The sequence below is a fragment of the Apodemus sylvaticus genome, chromosome 14 (assembly GCF_947179515.1).
Source record: "Apodemus sylvaticus chromosome 14, mApoSyl1.1, whole genome shotgun sequence".
Lineage (NCBI taxonomy): Eukaryota > Metazoa > Chordata > Mammalia > Rodentia > Muridae > Apodemus > Apodemus sylvaticus.
Window position 1 is genome coordinate 28,202,760 of NC_067485.1, and position 19,425 is coordinate 28,222,184.

Consider the following 19,425-nt stretch of genomic DNA (forward strand, 5'->3'; position numbering starts at 1 on the left):
ACTGATTCACAGCCTGTGGGTCGTGATCCTGTGGGGGATTGAACAACCCTTCCACAGGATCACACAGGAGCATGTCAGATATTTGCATTACAATTCATAACTAGCAAAAATACATTACTACTTCAAAAATACTTAGGAAGTAGCAATGAAAATAATGTTGTGGTTGGGGGTCACTACAACATGAGGAGCTGTATTAAAGGGCCGCAGCTTTAGGAAAGTGGGAGTCACTGGCTTACACATTAAGCCTGCGAGCCCCGTGAAACCCGTAGGTGGAACCGTGACTCCCTTTCCTTCTTCATATGTGAAGCTCAGGATGACCAGGTCTGTTCTCATGCACACCTGCATGCTACTTCCTAGGAGGGAGTGGTATCACCCAAACTTGATGCTATTCAGTGTGTGACAACTTAATATTGTTCACATTATTCTCAGGGACATGACAGGGACAGTTGCCTATGTGAACAGTTACTGAAGACAGTTTGACTGGCAGGCTAACGAAGTCACTGTTGCATTAGATGCAGCTGAGACGGCTGTGGGATCGAGGGCAGATCCTAAGTTATAACTGCACTTGTCAACAGATGCTACCTGCAAAGTGTGGAGAAGGTGACTGAGTATGATTTATAGAGGAGACTGTAGCATCCCAGGCTGAAGCCATGCCACAGAAACGACCTTGGCAAATGCCCATGTGTTCCTTTTAAAATCGAATGTTTAGAAAGACAATTTTTGTGTGTGATTTTCGTCTAATATATTTGCGGTTTGCTTTTTCCCCCTTCAAATCTTTTATGCAGCTGACAATCACAGTAGATCCAAGAGTTTCTTCTACACTTGTTCTTCCATCACACCATCCTTGCTAAAAGGAGAACTGTGCTTGATGTTGAATCGTGGTCCTGATGACAGGCAGCATTAACTAGTTGTTGGTGTCCGTCTTTGTTGTATTAATATCATCACCTGTGTGCCTGCCAAAACAAGACATAGATCAGAGTAGTGAGCTTTCCAGCCAAATGGGAGTAACAGTCTGCTTTTGATTTTTCAGCCCAGTTAAATTTCTGGTCGGCCTTGCTTCCAGTCAGTATGTTTAAAGAGGATCCTTCTCTTATTCCTTGAAGGTGTGATGCTTATCTCCCTGGCGCTGTGTGCAGATGCTGTCATTGGGAACGTTCAGGAGAAAGCTATGAAACTGCACAATGCTTCCAACTCTGAGATGGTGAGCACCCAGCACTTCCCTCGAGTCTGCCAGGCGCATGGCTGACTTTGTGAACAGTACCAAAGACTTCATGTGCATTTGAATCTACCTTATCATTGCCGTGAACATAACACTAAGAATACCGTGGAAGGTCAGAAGAAAGCCTGTCACTGCTAAGAGCTCATTGTGTAACTGATCAATATTTTTCTCATTAATTTCTGTAATCTTTTATCTGTTTATAAAACCTCTGTGACATTGTTTTTCTTCTGTTTGTATTTGTGTTACACTCAGTGTGGAGGTTTATAATTCTTGTTGATGGTTTCTGGCAATGTATCAAATCCTTTTCCAACCTAAGATTTTAAAATTTTCACTCATGTTACCTACTAGTTTTATAATTTCCAATTTTTATTAAATACATTCTGCTGAGACCCAATACAGTATATTAAACACCCTGCTCTTCCCACTTGTTTTAGATGCCTTTAAAAAAAAAATCTCACATCCTCACTCAAGGGTCGAAATAATTCTCTAGAATTGATTTCTGCCTCCGCCCACAGAAACATTCGCAGCTTCATTCCTTTCCCATGGTTAGGACCAGTTACCTTTGTCCCTTTTTACTATAAGTCTCCCATAAAGTACAAGTCCCACTGGGATTATGACTAGTGGGACATTGACATCTAGGTTAATTTAGGGACAAGATATCTGTATATGTAATGCTTTCTGTGTAAGACCAAGATCTTTCCTTTTATTCAAATGTTTTTAAAAAATATTTTTATTTTATTTTTAATTGTACAATATTAGAGGGAGAAAGTGCACGTGTGCGCGCGTGTGTGTGTGTGTGTGTGTGTGTGTGTGTGTGTGTGTATACGTACTAGTGCATCAGTGTAGGTATCAGCAGAGGTCAAGATCACCTCAGAGTTGGAGTGTGAGCCACCTAACATGAGTACTAAGAACCTGACTTTGAAATCCACATTCTTAATTCCTGAACTGTTTCTCCAGTCTTCTAAATTGTTCCTTTTAGATGTCCACAGGATTTAAAAGTGTTCTCCAGATAAAACATCTTCTGGTTTTGTTTTTATATAGGGAAGTGTGTGTGTGTGTGTGTGTGTGTGTGTGTGTGTGTGTGTGTGTGTAAGAGAGAGAGACAGAGACAGACAGACAGACAGACAGACAGAGACACAGGCAGGCAACAAGAGCACACTTGCTTTGCTGTTCGGAAGGAACATTGCATTAAAGCAGCTGTTTCCTGTTGCTGTCTGGGCACAGCATGGGGCATGATAAGTCCCATCTGGACAACAGGAACCTAAGCTTCGGTAGGCATCTTCCTATTCACTGTTACTACTCCTCGTGGCTGGGGTAAAGATGGCCTCAGAATTAAGACCAGGTAGGTCACCCGGAAACTCAGGGTAGCCAAGAGGTCCACAGGCTTTAAACTGAAGCCTTGGTTTCTATCCTAGGATACTTCTAGCTCTCCTTGGGGTCAGATTACAGTGTCAAGAGTCTTAGTTGTGAGAAGTCAGAGGAGCAGCCCACATGCAGGCAGGCTAGCAGAGCTGGCCTGCAGCAGGCGGGCGGACCGGTTAGAAGCTGTTTGACACATCACTAGGTGAGGAGGCTTAAGAAGCTAGAGCAGAAGCGGCTGGGGAACGCACAGTGATGAGTCTCGTATCATTTACACCAGCGAATATTCAGGGTATTTTTCCATATCTTACATGTAGCTTTAAGGAGTTTGTCATGTTTATTCTTTTGGAATGATAAAATCTGCTTCCAATTTTGCACCTAATCCAGGAATAAGTAAAAGGTTAGCATATATGGAAGCAGTCATATGACCATGGATTTATTTCTAGACACTCCAGCTGTCGAGCAGTGATAATACTATTGATTTGGAAAGGTTTTGTTTGTAGCACGGATTGAGTAGATGAATTAGTCTGTGTATTCAGAGCCCTCAGTTTCCCCTTTCAGCGCGGTGGTCATTCTCCTGCTTCTGCCTCCCCAGGTTCTGTATTCATACTCAATCGGTTTTGGGTACATTTTGTTGGGACTGTCATGCACTAGTGGACTGGGCCCAGCAGTGGCATTTTGTTCAAAGGTAAGCACTCACCGTGTTCTAAAAAATAAACATCTTTACATTTCATAATTTTATCTGCCCTGTTTTTTGCCTATTTCAAAAATGGCTACTGTTGATATAAGTTGGTAACTCTACAAATACATTACAGATCCTCAGAAATGATTGATACTTAATTTTTTTTATTCATTCTCTACACTGTAAGTTAATTTTTAAGAAGTTCATAATGTACCAATCAAGGGCTTTTCATTTCATCAATATTTTCCCATTAAATAAAAACTAAATATTATTTGCTTGACTGCATTGTGCAATGACTTATTGCTGCCCAAGAGGTTGATTGAAATCTGTGGCTTGATTTCCTGCGGTAGCTCGGGCTTGCTTTGCGCTTTCCTAACAGGTCCTTTTACTCCTTGCAGAACCCTGTTCGGACTTACGGCTATGCCTTCCTGTTCTCCCTCACTGGATACTTCGGAATCTCCTTTGTTCTGGCCCTCATTAAAATCTTTGGTGCTCTTCTGGCTGTAACAGGTAGGAGACTTGCTAAGACTATGAAGTAAATGTTTTCATTGTTTACATTGAAGTAAAAGTTAACATTGTTTTTCCAGTGTTGTTTTTGAACAGAATAGCATGAGTTCTTCCCTAAAAATAGCACTTGTCACCAGTTTAGGCTCCACTAGCTGGCGTGGCCTTCTGAAGGAAATGGGTTTGGGCCTTAATTTCCTGTTTTGAAGATTTCATTTTTTTTCCTTTCTGCAGTACTGAGGAAATGCCCTCACCCTCAGCATGCTGGGCACGCACTCTGCCACTGAGCTGCATCCCTGGCCCTGAAGACATCATTTTTATGTCACATATATACATTTTCATGAAAAACATGAAATACATTAGAAAAACAAATGCTGTAAAACTATAATGGAATGAAGCCCCTTCAGGGAAATAGTACCTTCATATACTGTTAATTGATCACCAGTCTCCTACATGTAAAGCATGGCAGGCGCGGCTCTCAGTGTGCAAGCCTTTCACCGGGGTGTTCCCTGTGACGCCACCCCCAGGTCTGGGTCTTTCCTCAGCAGTTATGCGGGTGTCCGTGTCGCACCGTAGAGGAGTGGAGGTTGATGTCTTAGGAGAAATGGGGATCCGAGGGAGGGGAGCCAGTGACTACCGCATTGTTTCCCAGAACTGTAAATGCACACCTGCTTCCATGATAGAGAAGGAAAGGTTTTCCTGTCCAGTAAAGGGCAGAGGAAAGAATAGTAATAGCTAACACAGAGCCCTCTGTGTACCAGACACCATTTTGGGTGAGTCCCAACCAGCTGGCCCCATAAACTCAGATAACCTGAGTATGGAGAGATTAAGTGGCTCACGTGACAACCTGCTAATCAGGACTCCAGGTGAAGCCTGGCTCCACGCCTGCTATCTTCACCATGCTTCCTTGGTTGGGCCTCAGTGCCCTCCCTACATCAGGGCTTCCTGCTGGGCGGCTGCATGAAGGCTGGGAATTTACAAGACATACTGTATGGAAACATTCTAGGATGCTACACTCCTGGAAATAGCGCATCTACCCACATTTTCCTGGCCACAGACTGTTACACAACCACACCTAAGTTAGGGAAGACAAAACACATGCCCAGCTCAAATAGGTGCCCTAAAACCAGTCATTGATGCTCAGGCCCTGACCTGTGTTCCCAGAGCAAGTTCTTCAGTGAAGTGCCAGGATCATGAGTCTGAGACAAGGTCTGGGACTGAGGGAAGCAGAGTGAGGAGAGAGCGCCAGCATGGAGAACTCTCTGGCTCCTCCTCTGCTTGCTCTGGGCTGGACCATCTCAGACCTCACAGCAGAGGGTGCTGGGTAATAAATACCCAGAGTGGGAAGAAGTGTCAATACAAGTGTGTAAAGAGCAGGACTGTCAGAATCACTGTCCCGTCCACAGAGGTCCCCATGCCTAAATATTGTAAGCCATTGTGGGGTGCACGCCTGGAATCTCACAGGGTGGGTGGAGGCTGGAGTAGGATGAGCCAGACATGGCAGGACCTGTCTCAGAAACAGACAGAGTACCCGGGCACTGATGGGCCTCTCACTGTTCTTAAGGATAACTGTAGGCAGACATTTTTTGCAACTTACTTTTAATAAAGGTTCAACCTCTCCTCTAGCCCACCACCCAGCAGAGGTAGTGGAAGAGAAAAGTTAATAGGATATGGGGGAAGTAGACCTGTTCAGCAATAGTTCTTTGGGGGCGAGCTCAGTCTTCTTGGGCAGCAGTTCAGTCCTGTAACAAACACCAAATATGCGGACCAGTCTTTTCAGCAAGCTAACACTGGTACGAACCGGCCTGTACAGTCCAATCCTTTCAGTAAGCAGACACCAGGCTACTGTAGTGCAATCCTGAAGAAACCACCATGCTCACCAGCCTGCCTGAGGCAAGAATGCAGAAGCTGCATTCCTACCTCAGGAGCAGTTGGCAGTGTTATCACAGTTTGAGCTCAGCAACACCTTATAGGGTGAACCAATCGCTGTGTGTCATTAGTGAAGAGTAGCGAGGCAGAGCAAACCAAACCAAAGCTCAGTGCTCGGCTCCCTCTGTCTGTGGGGTCAATTTGTACTCCATCCGGGGTCCATTTCGCCTGTGTCTGCTTCAGGAAAACAGTCTTTCACCTGTGCACCCCAGCAAATCATCATTTGACATAACTTTCCAAAGAAACTAGAAGTTTCCACTTCAAACAACCCTTGCTCTACCCAGAAATTTCTTACCCTGAAAGCCTCTCTTTATGGCTCCAGCATGCTGTGAACAGTTGTACTCAGACATTTGATTGGATCAGTGCAGGGCTCTAAACCTTTACCTCTGCAGCAGCATGGATTCGGTTGGTTGGTTGGTTGGTTGGTTGTGTTGTGTCTGGCGTCTTAGTGATTGGCATACACAGAGCTATAAATAATTGTAGACAAATTAGTTCCAAATACTACCGCAACAGTAAGATGCATCTAACTGTTTTCCCTGCAGTGACAACAGGAAGGAAAGCAATGACCATTGTCCTGTCCTTTCTGTTCTTTGCTAAGCCGTTCACATTTCAGTAAGTACTTTGTATATAAGGGTCTCAAAGTTAGATACTGAATTTCATATTTCATCTTAAACAGCAGTCTTTTTCCAACTTTTACTCTTTAAAATTTAATATGTTTTAGCCTATTGTCCTCTACAAAGAATTCTTTTCATTTCAATCTCTTATCTGTTAAGTGCCTTTTCCTAGTTTAAGAATCTGTGGATGTCATTTTATATACTTAAGTTGCCCAGCTAAAGCCCAGTGGAAACGTGGTCTTGTTAGCATGTGACTGCATGAGAAGGGACTGACTGGGTGAAAGGTGCACACCAGTGGGACCGACTGTTAGTGGGGTGTGTGCACCAGTGTGACTGAGTGGGCAGCGAGGTATATGTGCCAGCGTGACTGACTGTTAGGGGAGTGAGTGTGTCCGTGTGCTGATGAGAGTGAGTGTGCAATGTGGAATGACTGAGTGTGTGTTTCTTGTGATAATAGTGAGCATGAGTGTTGTATGTATGTTGAGGAAACGATTTTACTTTCCCACTAGTATATATGTAAATTATATGTTTAAAATTCATGTGTGTAAAATGTTTATTTATGGCTTCTTTCCACGGCAATAAACAATAGAAAGATATTCTGTAAGCTGTATCTTAATTTCGTCTTAATTTGGGTCTTTGTGAAAGTGTTCAGCAGTCTTTTCACTATTATGTGTTTGAAAGTAATTCGTGTGAATATTATAGGTCAAATTTCAAACTTAGTTTACAAATATGTACTTGTAAATAAAATTATAAATTAAATACCATCAATGTATTACAAGTTGTGTGTTGTTTATAGATAACCTTTTTTATACACTATAATATTTTAGTAATTAAATAATGGTGATCCTCTGTTTCCTGAAGACTGGCCTTTTTTTATCATATGTGTTCCACTTAACTGGGACAACTAGTTAGAGTACTGGATTGAATATACAGTGTAGCCTTTGATAGATAGGAATCTGTTATTTAAATATAGTCTTAAGTCGTTTTGTAAGTGTTAGACTTTGAGTATGCTAATAACCCCCAAAGTTTAAGTTACTCTCACTTTGTATAACTTTTCTCTGTATCTAATCAACATAATGTTTTTAAGGCTTCTATACATGGAGATAATGAATTTGATCAAATCCAACTCCTGCTCCCTCCTCCTCCAGCTGGTCCCGGCTTCCCCTCCTGACATTTCTATCCCAACTTAATATACTCTCTTTCATTAACTACTGAGTCTAATTGGTGCTGCTGGTATGTGACAGGACGTAGGGCAGTCCACAGCATATGTAACCGACATGGGGCTATATCCCTGGAGAAAATTGATACTCCCTCCCTTAGCATCTGTCACCTTCACTAGGGGTAAGGCTTTTTGCTGCTTATATTTTATGTCAACTGGACACAGTCTGGAGTCTGCTTATACGAGGGAACCTAAATTGAGCAAACCTCCATCAGATTGGCCTGTAAACAAGCATTTCCTTGACTTATGACACATGTGAGGACCCACCTCATTGCACAGTGCCATTCCTGGGCAGGTATCCTGGGATATATGAGAAAGCCAACTGTGCAGGCCAGAAAGAGGAAACGGGTAAGCAGTGTTCCTCCGTGGTCTCTGCTTCAGGCCTGCCTTAACCTTCCTCTGAAGGGACCTGGGATGGGTAAGCCAAACAAAGCCATTCTTCCTTGAGTTGTTCTTGGTTATGGTCTTTAGCACAACAGTGGAAAGCACACTGAACCAGGCTGCATGGGCCTCCCCTCTCCAGCCAACATACGATTCTAATGCTTTTATTTTAGACCTCTAGCAGCAAATTTGTATGTGATTAAAGTTATTATGGACCAACCATTATATGCCTTAATTGTTAATATCCACATTTTCATTTCTTTTTTAGGTATGTGTGGTCTGGCTTATTAGTTGTCCTTGGCATATTTCTCAATGTTTACAGCAAAAATATGGATAAAATAAGATTGCCATCCATGTACAGTGTGGTAAAGCAAGCCATGGACTTGAGAAAGTCAAGGACGTTGGCACAGACTGTGTAGGAGCTGCGTCCGCCTATTTAAAATAAAGCTCTATGGGAACAACCGTTAATCAATTCACTTTCCAAAGGCTTGTGATAAAAACCAAAGGATCTGAAGGCTGCTGTCACATGAGCAGATTGTACACTCGGTGGTTCCTTGGCATCCGCCTCTACACAACACATGCTTTTGATCAACTCCAAACGATCAAGAGCCCACACCTAGGACATGTTGCAATAAGTCAGTATGAAGGAAAGTGCTTCCTAGCAGTGTCCTGAACATTTCACTGGAAATGGACCGTGTGGCAAGACTGATTGGAACACCTTCCAGCCTGCAGCGCGCTGTGTAGTAGCACTGTTAATCCCCAGTCCGTTTCGGTGGTGTTATTTAAATTCTTCTCTGTTATAAGAGTGAACTGATGATTTGAAGTTTAGAGAAATAACATTCATTTATAAATAAAATTATCCTGTGATTTTTTTTAAATGGTGTTTTAATAAAATTTGTTATGGAGGAAAATGAAGATGGGATGAAGGGCTAATGTATACTTTAAAACTTGGGTTTTTAAAGTTTTGAGAAAATAATATTCACTTAAATAAAATTATCCTGTGATTTTTAAAAAAAAAAATAATGTGTTAATAAAATTTGTTATTGAGGAAAATCAAGATGGGAAGAACATATAACATGTACATTAAAAGTTAGCTTCTAGTGGGAGTAAAAGGTTCTTTGATCATAACAGATGGTTGAGACATTAATATTCACTACATCTTCATGAAGATGACTCTTCCAATGTTTAGCAAAGACTAAGAGGGGATTAAACCCTTAATCCCCTCCCTGTCATGATATAATGTTTTAATGTCAAGAAAGTCATCTTTAAGTTTTTGTTGTAATGACATGAAAATACTTCAGTGGTTTGCTGTTCTTGCAGAGTGAACTGCTGGGAATGGGTGCACAGCAGGAGTCAGATACATCTGCACGGGAAATGGGTGCACTGCAGAAGTGTCAGACACATCTGCATTGGGGATGGGTGCACAGCAGAAGTCAGATACATCTGCATGGGGGATGGGTGCACAGCAGGAGTCAGACACATCTGCATAGGGAATGAGTGCACTGCAGAAGTGTCAGACACATCTGCATGGGGAATGGGTGCACTGTAGAAGTGTCAGACACATCTGCATGGGGGATGGGTGCACAGCAGGAGTCAGACACATCTGCATGGGGGATGGGTGCACAGCAGGAGTCAGACACATCTGCATGGGGGATGGGTGCACTGCAGAAGTGTCAGACACATCTGCACGGGGAATGGGTGCACAGCAGGAGTGTCAGATACATCTGCACGGGGATGGGTGCACAGCAGGAGTGTCAGAAGCACTTGACTGGACATGGCTGTACAGAGGAAGAACAAAATAGGCTGCAGAGCAGAGTAAAAAACAACACCAGCAAGGAGCTTCAGGCTGGAAACCAGGATCAGAAGACGGATCAGGTGAAGAGCAAATTGTTATTCCCCATGCAGATGTTTCTGACACCTGCTGTGCACCCATTCTCCATGCAGATGTTTCTGGCACTTCTGCTGTGCATCTATTCCCCATACAGATGTCTCTGGCACTTCTGCTGTGCACCTATTCCCCATGTAGAAAACTTCCCACACCATCACTGTTACACATTAAAACCTTTTATCTCCATTTGGACTTCCTAATTTGTTCTCTCAACATGTTTTATGTCACCAGTATTTTAACCTGTGTCTTTGTTTATTGAATCAATTTAAAGTCCTGGGTTTGCTCTTGTAATCATTCTGCTTCCAATGGCAGATTTTTTTCCCCCAGTTAGTTGTGTTCCCTAGTATTATACACATCACCATTGGCAGCTTCTCCCCAACCTTCTCAGTGTCTGACAGATCAGGCAGCTTACCCTAGGTCTCTCCAGGACCTCTCCCTCTGTAGTATTGTTTTGGTTTATCCTGGGATATATAGAGGCACATCCGTCTCTTGAGTTTTACCAGTCTTTCTCCTACACTCCACTTTCCCCTATCTCTCTCTGTGCTGGTTGATCTTCACCAACTAGACTTCCCATTTCCCAGCAAGATTGAATACCAACTGAGGAATTGGCTCTATCAGATTGGCCTGGGGGTATGTCTGGGGACCTTTTGATAAATGACATCTGTAGGAGGGCCCAGCCCATAGTGGGTGCTGCCGCCCCTAGGCAGGTAGTCCTAGGTTACATAAGAAAGCAGGCTGAGCAAGCCATGGACAACAAACCAGAAAGCACCTTTACCCTATGGGCTCTGCTTCAGTTCATGTCTTCCAGGTTCCTGCCCTGCTGAGTCCCTGCCTCAGCTTCCCTCAGTGATGGACTGTGATTAGGACACTGTAAGCCAGGTAAATCCTTTCCACCTTAAGTTGCTCATTGTCTTAGGGTTTTATTGCTGTGAACAGACACCATAACCAAGACAACTCAGCATAACTGGGGCTGGCTTACAGGTTCAGAGGATCAGTCCATTATGAAGGTGGGGACATGGCAGCATCCAGGCAGGCATGGTGCAGGAGGAGCTGAGAGTTGTACATCTTTATCTGAAGGCTGCTAGCAGAATACTGACTTCCAGGCAGCTAGGATGAGAGTCTTAAAGCCCACACCCACAGTAACACACCTACTCCAACAAGGCCATGCCTCCTAACAGTGCCACTCCCTGGACCAAGCATAAGAACTATCTCACTGGTCAGTGTTTTATCACAAAACCAGGAAATGAACTAAAATACCCCTCCCTCTCACCTTCCTCCTCCTCTCTCCCTCTCTGACTCACTTCTCCTGGGTCTCACTCTCACTCTTCTCCTGCTCTCTCCCCCTTACTCAGCATCTTCCTCCCATCTCTCCCTCTGTCGTATTTTCTCCTGGTGGTTTTTAGAACCAAGAAGAACTTCTGAATCTTCCTCTCAAAGGTTTATCCTCAATGCTGTTTAGGTTTCCCGTTGCGATGTGTATAAAGAAGAGTGTCTTGGCCGCTGTCTTTGGTTCTGTTTATTTCCAAGCTGTTTAATTTGCCACTGTAATTTGGTAGAATTTAAATGTAAGCAGTATCTTTAATGTTTATGATTTAAATAAGGACTTCAAGTTGGAGAGAAAAAAATAAGTGATAGAAATATAAGCTATCCTCTCCTAACAATAAACCGAAGTTGATGTTCATTCATATCATAGCTAATTAGGGAAGGTTGTTTTAATATATATCTCTAATTGGTAGAGTTTAGAAAATGTCCCTTCACCATAATGCTCTGACACAAATTCGTACACCTTGTGAGAGTCCCCAGAGCTTCAGTCATCTAGTGTAAATCATTTGGAACAAAGTCCATTGAACTAGGCCTCAGAGAAACCAGTTGCATTTCTCAGATATTAATTATGAGCCTCCAACTGATAATCACATGTGTAAGACTCACTTATGGCAGAAAAAAGATGAGGTAGTCTAAGTGAAAAAATGTCTATCATAGGTTCTTGAATTTGAAACTTGGTTCCCCAGATGGTGGGTCTGTCTGGAGAGGTTATAGAACCTCAAGGAGGCGGGGCCTTGCAGGAGGAAGTATGTCAACTTGGTGGCGGCTAGGCAGGTAGTAAGGATTTGAAGTCTCACCCCTCCTCCAAGTGTTCTCACTGTCCCTTGGTCTGAGGTTGATAAGTGATGTCTCAGCTTCCAGTTGCTACCATTTGATGCCAGGGCCTCTGTGGCACCGTGATGGACTCTCCTCTCTCTGGAACCATTAGCTCATATAAAGGCCTTCATCTGAAAGTTACTTTGGGTCATGCTAACTGCACAGCAACAGAAAAAAAAATCATTAATGCAGGACCTGAATTTTTTGAGCCTGCATCTGACAACCCTCTATTCAGGAGGCCTCTCCCTGTCCCAACACTATACACAGGTAATGACTGACTCATGCCAAGTTGCTTGTTCTCCCAGCCTGTCTTCTCTGGCCCACTTAAACTGGGTGACACTCTTTCCAGAGACATGTAGACAACCCATTCACATACCAGTTAACCAGCACAAGGAATTGGTCTCCTCAGCAGGCCCTGTGAGATAGACAAAGCAATAATGAAGAGATACCTTCCTCCTACTCATCCTCAATCAGCCAGATCCACCTGTGTGTGCAGGGATGCGCTGGGTTTCACGTAGACGCCTTGAGTAATGTGCTGGCGGCTGAAGCACACAGAGGTGCTTAAGATACGGGAAGAAGGGGCGAAGTCAAAGGAACAATTTACTAACAGAAGGCACTGAGCATGGTAAGATGTCAGACAAAGGAGACACCTCTAGAAATAATCAGGCAGATGCATAATCACAGAGAAGTCGGGCTCCAAGGTCAGAAAAGAAATGAAGCAATCTGGTTAGGTAGCTCCAAGACAAAAGGCTTCTTCTCAGCAATGGGCCCCGGTGAGACAAGGCCTAACAAGAGGGTGGGAATAATAGAACAGTGGGCAAAAAAGTTGGGGGGGGGGGGGTGGAAGAGACAGATTGGAGTTCTACTTAAATGATTTCGTGGGACTCTCCTGAGAGTTAAAGAACGTTGTTACCGTAGTAAATTATGAGTCTGAATTGCTGTCAGTAATGAAATAGGAGTTAGCATAAATGGCCACATGTGGTTCATTTACCATGATGCCCAAGAGATAACTAAAACTAAAAACAACTTTGGGTCTGGAGAGATGGCTCAGAGGTTAGGGGATCTCGCTGCTGTTCCAGAGGGCCTAAGTGTGGTTCCCAGCACCCATACCAAAGTTGCTTAGATGCCTTTGGGGCTTCATGGATACCAGCCCACATGTGCACATATGCAAATTTAAAGAGTAATAAATATTTAAAATATATGTATATATATACATATAAAGTATATGGAATATATATTTTATATAGTGCATATTATCTGTTACAACATATTTTATATCTTATGTATATTTTGTATAAATATATGCATATATGTATATAAATACATATAGTACAAATACATAAATATATACATGTGTGTATAAGTAATATCTATACATAAAATATATGTAATATATAGATATATGCATATCTCTTCTCATAAAACTAAATTGTCTTCTTATGGTAGTCTTGTTAATTGAAAATTATGATATTCAAAATTTAAATTACACAATCCTATGTGTTTCTAGGCAGACAATTTCCGTATCATGGTTTGTCTGTCATCCCAAATCTGTACGACTGCTAAAATGAAGTGGCTGTAAAATCAAATGGCTTCATTACAGCCCTGTGGCAAAAGTCCACGCAGATGAATAGTCCCATCCTAACTGACTTTTGAAAACAGTGACAACCCAAGGATCTAAATCACAGAAAAGGCTTAAGTTGCCCTCAACAGTCAGCCACTGAGAAGGCAATCCACTTTGTCTTTGCAGCACCCATTGGTGAAGCCCAGGGTAGAGAACTTGGAAGGCCCTTAGGGAGTGAACGGTGACATAGAAAAAGGACTAGGAACATTAAAGCCAAGCCTTAGGAACTGCTAAACAAGCAGTTCTGATGGCCACACGTTTTCTTCCATGACGATAGTCAATGTTCCAAGCCAAGGCAAATTTGCCTTCTCTTAACTGTACTGAAGACTTTTTAGAAGCGTAGACAGCCTGTACTCGAAGACCGGATTGGAATTGTAGCTTCCTGACCCTGGGGAAATACTAATGTGCTTCATTCTCATCAGGAAATATAGAATTAACATGTCTTCTTTCCAAAGTGATTGTAAAAAGCAAAATGGCAAGTAGAAGAGCTCTTTACATATGTAATGGTTACAATAAGTGCCGTTTTAAAGAAAATCTGCAGTAAGTCAAGCCTAACAATGGGTAAGTAAAAAGTATGGACACGTTAAATCACAAATTAAAACATATAATACAAATAGAAAAAATGCTTATTTGAAAAGATTGTGTTTTAAAAATCTCTTAGCTGATCAACAATTAGATAAAACAGCCAATATCTTAAGTGAAAAGGATGCTCTTAAATATTCTGCAGAGAGCTAAAATAAAATGTCACTTTTAAGTCCATTTTAAAATGTAGATGAGACCAACCAATTCCTACTATAATACACTTTACCTAGAAGAAACAGCACAACAGAAAATGTGAATAGCTCTTGATCTACTTTTAAGGATAAAGTACTTGTAATTAAGAGCTGTCCCTCAGAGGAACTTCACTGAACCTTTAAAAAACAGCCATCGGTCTTGGCAACACATTCTCAAATACTGCTAGCAGAAGACCTGTTCCACCTCTCCCTTTAGGCCAGGATGATGGTAAGAGGGAAACCTCCCCAGGGACAAGGGATTCCGTGACCAGTGCTCAGTGCCCACATGAACACAGCAGGAGGGCTAAGAGTGTGCAAAATACACCCATGTGAATGCTAACAGGGTTCTACCCCATCCTTCAAGAATTTAAGCTGTTGCATCATTTGAAAATCATCGTTGTTTACCACATTAATAGGAAAAAACCCTCAATGATATGTTAAAACTACTGAACAGAATTTAATATCAACTCATGATACATATTAGCAAACTAGCAATAGCTAATAAAGTATCTACAGAAAAAAACCTACTTGAGTAGGGTGCTTTTTCTAAATTGCTAGAAGCATTCTCTTTGATTTTAGGAAAGAAGGGCATTTCTGTGATGGGGGAAGTATTTAACATTTTATTGCAATTCATTCCATTATATAAAAAGCAAGAAAAGGAAATAAAATCACAACAAATACATTTTATTGACAAATGATGATACAACTGTGAACAAACAAAAATGCATGTAGTTTTTTTTTGTTGTTGGTTTGTGGTGTGTGTGTGTGTGTGTGTGTGTGTGTGTGTGTGTGTGTGTTTTGGTTTTTAGAGACAGGGATTCTCTGTATAGCCCTGGCTATCCTGGAACTCACTCTGTAGACCAGGCTGGCCTTGAACTCAGAGATCTGCCTGCCTCTGCCTCCCAAGTGCTGGGATTAAAGGCATGTGCCACCACTCTCTGGTTTACAAGAATGCGTGTGAAACTTCAGATAATATATTAAGTTTAAAATGTGGACTTGGCAAACCCTAAATCCAAGGTTAACATGCACAAAGATGATATTGTAGAGAGCAACAACAAGGAGTTGGAGAATTTTAAATTTTATTTAGATAAGAGTAAAACACCATAAAATTATTTGGAAAATATATAAAAGATAAATGTAAGATCTCTACCAGAAACCGTAAGTTGTTGAGAGTAATCAAAGAATATATGTAAATTAAAAATTAAAAGTGGTCATGCATGAAAAAGATGGCCTGAGGTAAATGGTCATCTCTAAAAGAATCTATTCAGTTCAAATCCCATGAGTCTTGAGAGTAAGAGAGAGAAAAGTAATGGTAGAAAAAAGGAAGGAAGGAAGGAAGGGAGGGAGGGAGGGAGGGAGGGAGAGAGGGAGGAAAAGAAGAAAGGAAGGAAAGAAGAAAGAAAAGAAAGAGAAAGAAACAAATGTTATATATACATATATGTTTATATGTGTATACATATATACATACACACACATACAGCACATATATGTTTATATGTGTATACATATATACATACACACACATACAGCATATACCTATATGTATACATATACATATACATACTTTTTTGTGCTGGTCAGATTTTTGTGCAGAAAATTGATACTGAGAATGGAATCAGCTGTGACTACATGTGACAATGTGGATCAGGGACCTTTGAGATTGGGAAGAAAGTCTGAAATATTTGGAGAGGCGAGCCCTAGAGGCCTGGGAATGCTGAGAGAGGCCTTAACTGGCCTTCCCCCGCCCCCGCCCCAGGAGAAGACAAGAATGCCAGAGAAGCAGTCACGAAGCTTGTGCTCAGGAGGCTTCAGTTTAAAACAAGGACGTTCCGGGAGCTGGACTGGAAGGCTCTGGTGGATGACACGTCAAGACAGCACAGCCTTCAGCGTGGATATTAATGGCTACTTCTACAAAATGCATTTTATTCCATTTACGTATTTATTTCATTCACATACAATACAACTAATAGTGTATATGCAGGTACAAGCAGAAGCAGAGGGAAAATATTTGGAAACTTTATAGTTGGTCAAAACAAAACAAAAATAAAGGTCAGTAGAGCACCGAGTGGGTCTGCCTAGAATGGTCCACATGCTTAAGGAATTTAGCAGCGTCACTTTTTTAAAGAAGCACTTTGCATTGGAACACTAAGAAAAGTGAAGCCTTAAAGGTATCTCAGGAATCAACAAGACCCACAAATTACAAGTTAAAGATGTGATTAAACTCTTCCAAAGACTCTCTCATGAGACTAGATCCCCCAGCATGCCCTACGCACACAGGACTGTCGGTTTCCTTGGGATTTCGTTCCAGGTGTTTGGTTACCAAGACATACAGAGGTTGCTCCTGTAGCTGTGGTTTGAGACAACTCCGTGTAGTTCATGCCAGCAGCAGAACTCAGTGCCGTCCACATGCTGCTGGTTTTCCAGGCATGCATATTCAAGACTTCCCGGGCTGTGGAGGCTGCCACCAAGATTTCAAAGAAAAGTCTCCTAAAACCAGATGTGATATGGGAGCGTCAGAGTCCCTGCAGATAGCTTTTTGGGAGGATGATGTATGATACCAGTGTTGCCATGGAAATCCAACTAAGGATTATAGAGCACCTGCCTAGGGGGAAAAAAGAAAAAAACCTGCAAGACAGTCGCAAGCAGAGCAAGTTCAAAAGAGTATCCCAGGGGACTCCAGAGAACAAACAAAAGGTGAGGCTGTCCAAGTCCTAGCGACCTCATGCAGCTTGTGATCCAGATGCTGTCCAGGCACCTCTTGGAGTAAACAAGTTCTCTCTTGACTACTTGGTCTTGCTTTGGTCTGATTCTTCATCATTACTTCACTGTTCCTCTCTTTTAGAATGGAAATGTTTACCCCATGCCATCTGGTCTTAGCCATGTAAATGGTTTTGTATCTAAGTTTGCCAGAAGTCTCAGAAGAGACTTTAGATTGGACTTTCAGTCGTGCTGAAACGCTGAGGACATTTTGAACTATGATCTGATTGTAGTTTCACTCTGGCGGGACATGAGATTTAAAGGATGACCAAGGAGAAAAGGTTAAAGGATTGACCTCAAGTCTCCCCACCCCCGCCCCACCCCATCCCATCCCACCCCCTACCCCTGCTCCAAAAGCTCACTCGCTTTTTAGGCCTTGGTTATACTATGGGGGGTGGGGGGAAATGGCAGAATCTTAAGCCAGGCATCTCCCACCACATAATCTCTCATAAGGCACAGCGCTGACAGCCCAAAGCAAGGGTCGAAGTACTGGCTTGGAGTTGGTACCAAATCACCTGAAACCATAAACCCCCCTCCCAAAAAAATCTCTGAAGCTGGTTCTTTTGTCCCAATAATGAATATCTGACTAACACAGTGCAGTTTCCAGAGAGTATACTAATTTCCAATAAGGTAGAGTTTTCTAAAAAAAAAAAAAAAAGGGAAATAGAAAACTTTTTAAAGATGGTTTAAAAAAAAATAAAACCAAAGACTCTAACTAGTAACTAGCCTATGATATTTCTTCATCTTAGGTCTTGTTTTCTTTATCAGAGAAAGCATCCTTTAAGATTACATTGGGCATTTTAATAGAATGTGACATTTTTCTCCTAACCAAACTTTCTCTTCTTCTTAGCCAAGCTGTCTGTATGTGTCCACTAAAACAGTTGTCCTTTGGTTAATGACAGCAGTGACAGGTTATATAACTACACAGAAATCTACCTTTTAAAACCTTCCTTCACAGTCTATATGACTACCCAGTGATGTGCACTCCAGCAACATCGCAGGCTGCGTTAAACACTGTCCCTTTAGAAGACAGATCAGAAGCACCAGCCCCACCATTCTTAGGTTTGCAATTTAAGTGTAAAATCTTGCCAGAGTGGCAATCCATTGAAACAAAACAGTCCTGGAAACTAAGCACTAATTTCCCTTCAAATGGCCATTTCTGGTTCTTTCCTTTCTAATTACCATTATAATGAAGTGGCCCTGCATTATGGGAGGAAGCGATTTCAAAGGCAGCAATCTCTTATTATGAATCATACACTTGATTTTCTACCCTAAATCAGCCTTCGCTATAAAACATGCACGGGCAAGCCCCCTCTCCACTGAGGCTGCAATGGTCCCAGAACTGCAAATCCTTCCTTCCCTCGTTGTGGCTCAGGGAAAGAGTAGACTTGGAAGCATTGCACTGTAGCACAGCTGAGACAACCACCCTGATGTTCATGGCAGCGTCTTCATATATGGATATACCTATTGTAGTGGTTTGAGTGAGAATGGTCTCCATACGCTCATAGATTAGAATATTTGGTCTCTAGATACTGGAACTATTTAGGAAGGATGAAGAGGTCTGGCTTTGTTGGAGGAGATGTGACCTTTTGGATGAGGTTGTTGGGAGTCAACTTTGAGATTTCAAAAGCCCATGCCTAGCCCAGTTTCTCTCTCACCAACCTCACTCCTTCTCTCTCTCTCTCTCTCTCTCTCTCTCTCTCTCTCTCTCTCTCTCTGTCTGCTGCTTGTGGATCAGGGTGTAAAGTTCTCAGCTTCTGCTCCATTGCCACTCCTTTCTGCTTCCTGCCATGATGATCATGGACTAACCCTCTGACACTTTTAACTAAGCACCCCCCCCCATGCTCCACCCCCCAATTAAATTCTTTCTTTGTAAGAGTTGACTTGCTTGGTCACGGTGCCTCTTTTCATCCAAAGAAGAGAACTAAGACCTTGAGAGTTGCTTTTTAGGCAGTGGAATACATTTTTGCGTGTAATTCTATGAATCATCAGACAATTCTATGATGTGTCAAACATCAGAGTAATATATAGCCCCATCACAATTAAACTTCTCCATATATCAGGGTCTCCAGGGAAATTCTAGACTAGCTTAGCCTCCAACTAAAAAGGGATGATCATGCATTGTTCTGAGTCCTTTGTACTCAGTCCCTTTATGTAGTAAGCTCCTGTAAAAGAAGCAATACATTATTTTGTGTCTACAGTTTTATAGTTTCAAAGATATTATAGAAATGGAGTCAAACAGTATGTATAACCTTTAGATGAATGTAGTGAATTTGAAATTTACACACACTGCATTGTATACAATTGAGTGGCTTTTTTCAGTGCTCAGTAACTTTCGAT

At 42.1% G+C, this 19,425-nt stretch overlaps 1 protein-coding gene across 4 annotated transcripts in view; it reads left to right on the forward strand.

Moving 5' to 3' along the window:
- The window catches only part of Slc35b3 (solute carrier family 35 member B3), a 28,957-nt gene extending 20,172 nt beyond the window's left edge, over positions 1 to 8,785 (forward strand). For 3 of the 4 annotated variants that reach the window (XM_052156675.1, XM_052156676.1, XM_052156677.1), the window contains exons 6-10: positions 1,104 to 1,201; positions 3,174 to 3,266; positions 3,659 to 3,770; positions 6,236 to 6,305; positions 8,176 to 8,785. In XM_052156675.1, coding sequence (XP_052012635.1) covers positions 1,104 to 1,201; positions 3,174 to 3,266; positions 3,659 to 3,770; positions 6,236 to 6,305; positions 8,176 to 8,326 — 524 coding nt within the window. In that variant the 3' untranslated portion in view covers positions 8,327 to 8,785. The remainder of the gene's footprint in view (positions 1 to 1,103; positions 1,202 to 3,173; positions 3,267 to 3,658; positions 3,771 to 6,235; positions 6,306 to 8,175) is intronic. The other variant, XM_052156679.1, reaches the window with a different exon arrangement.
- The last annotated feature ends 10,640 nt before the right edge of the window (positions 8,786 to 19,425 follow it).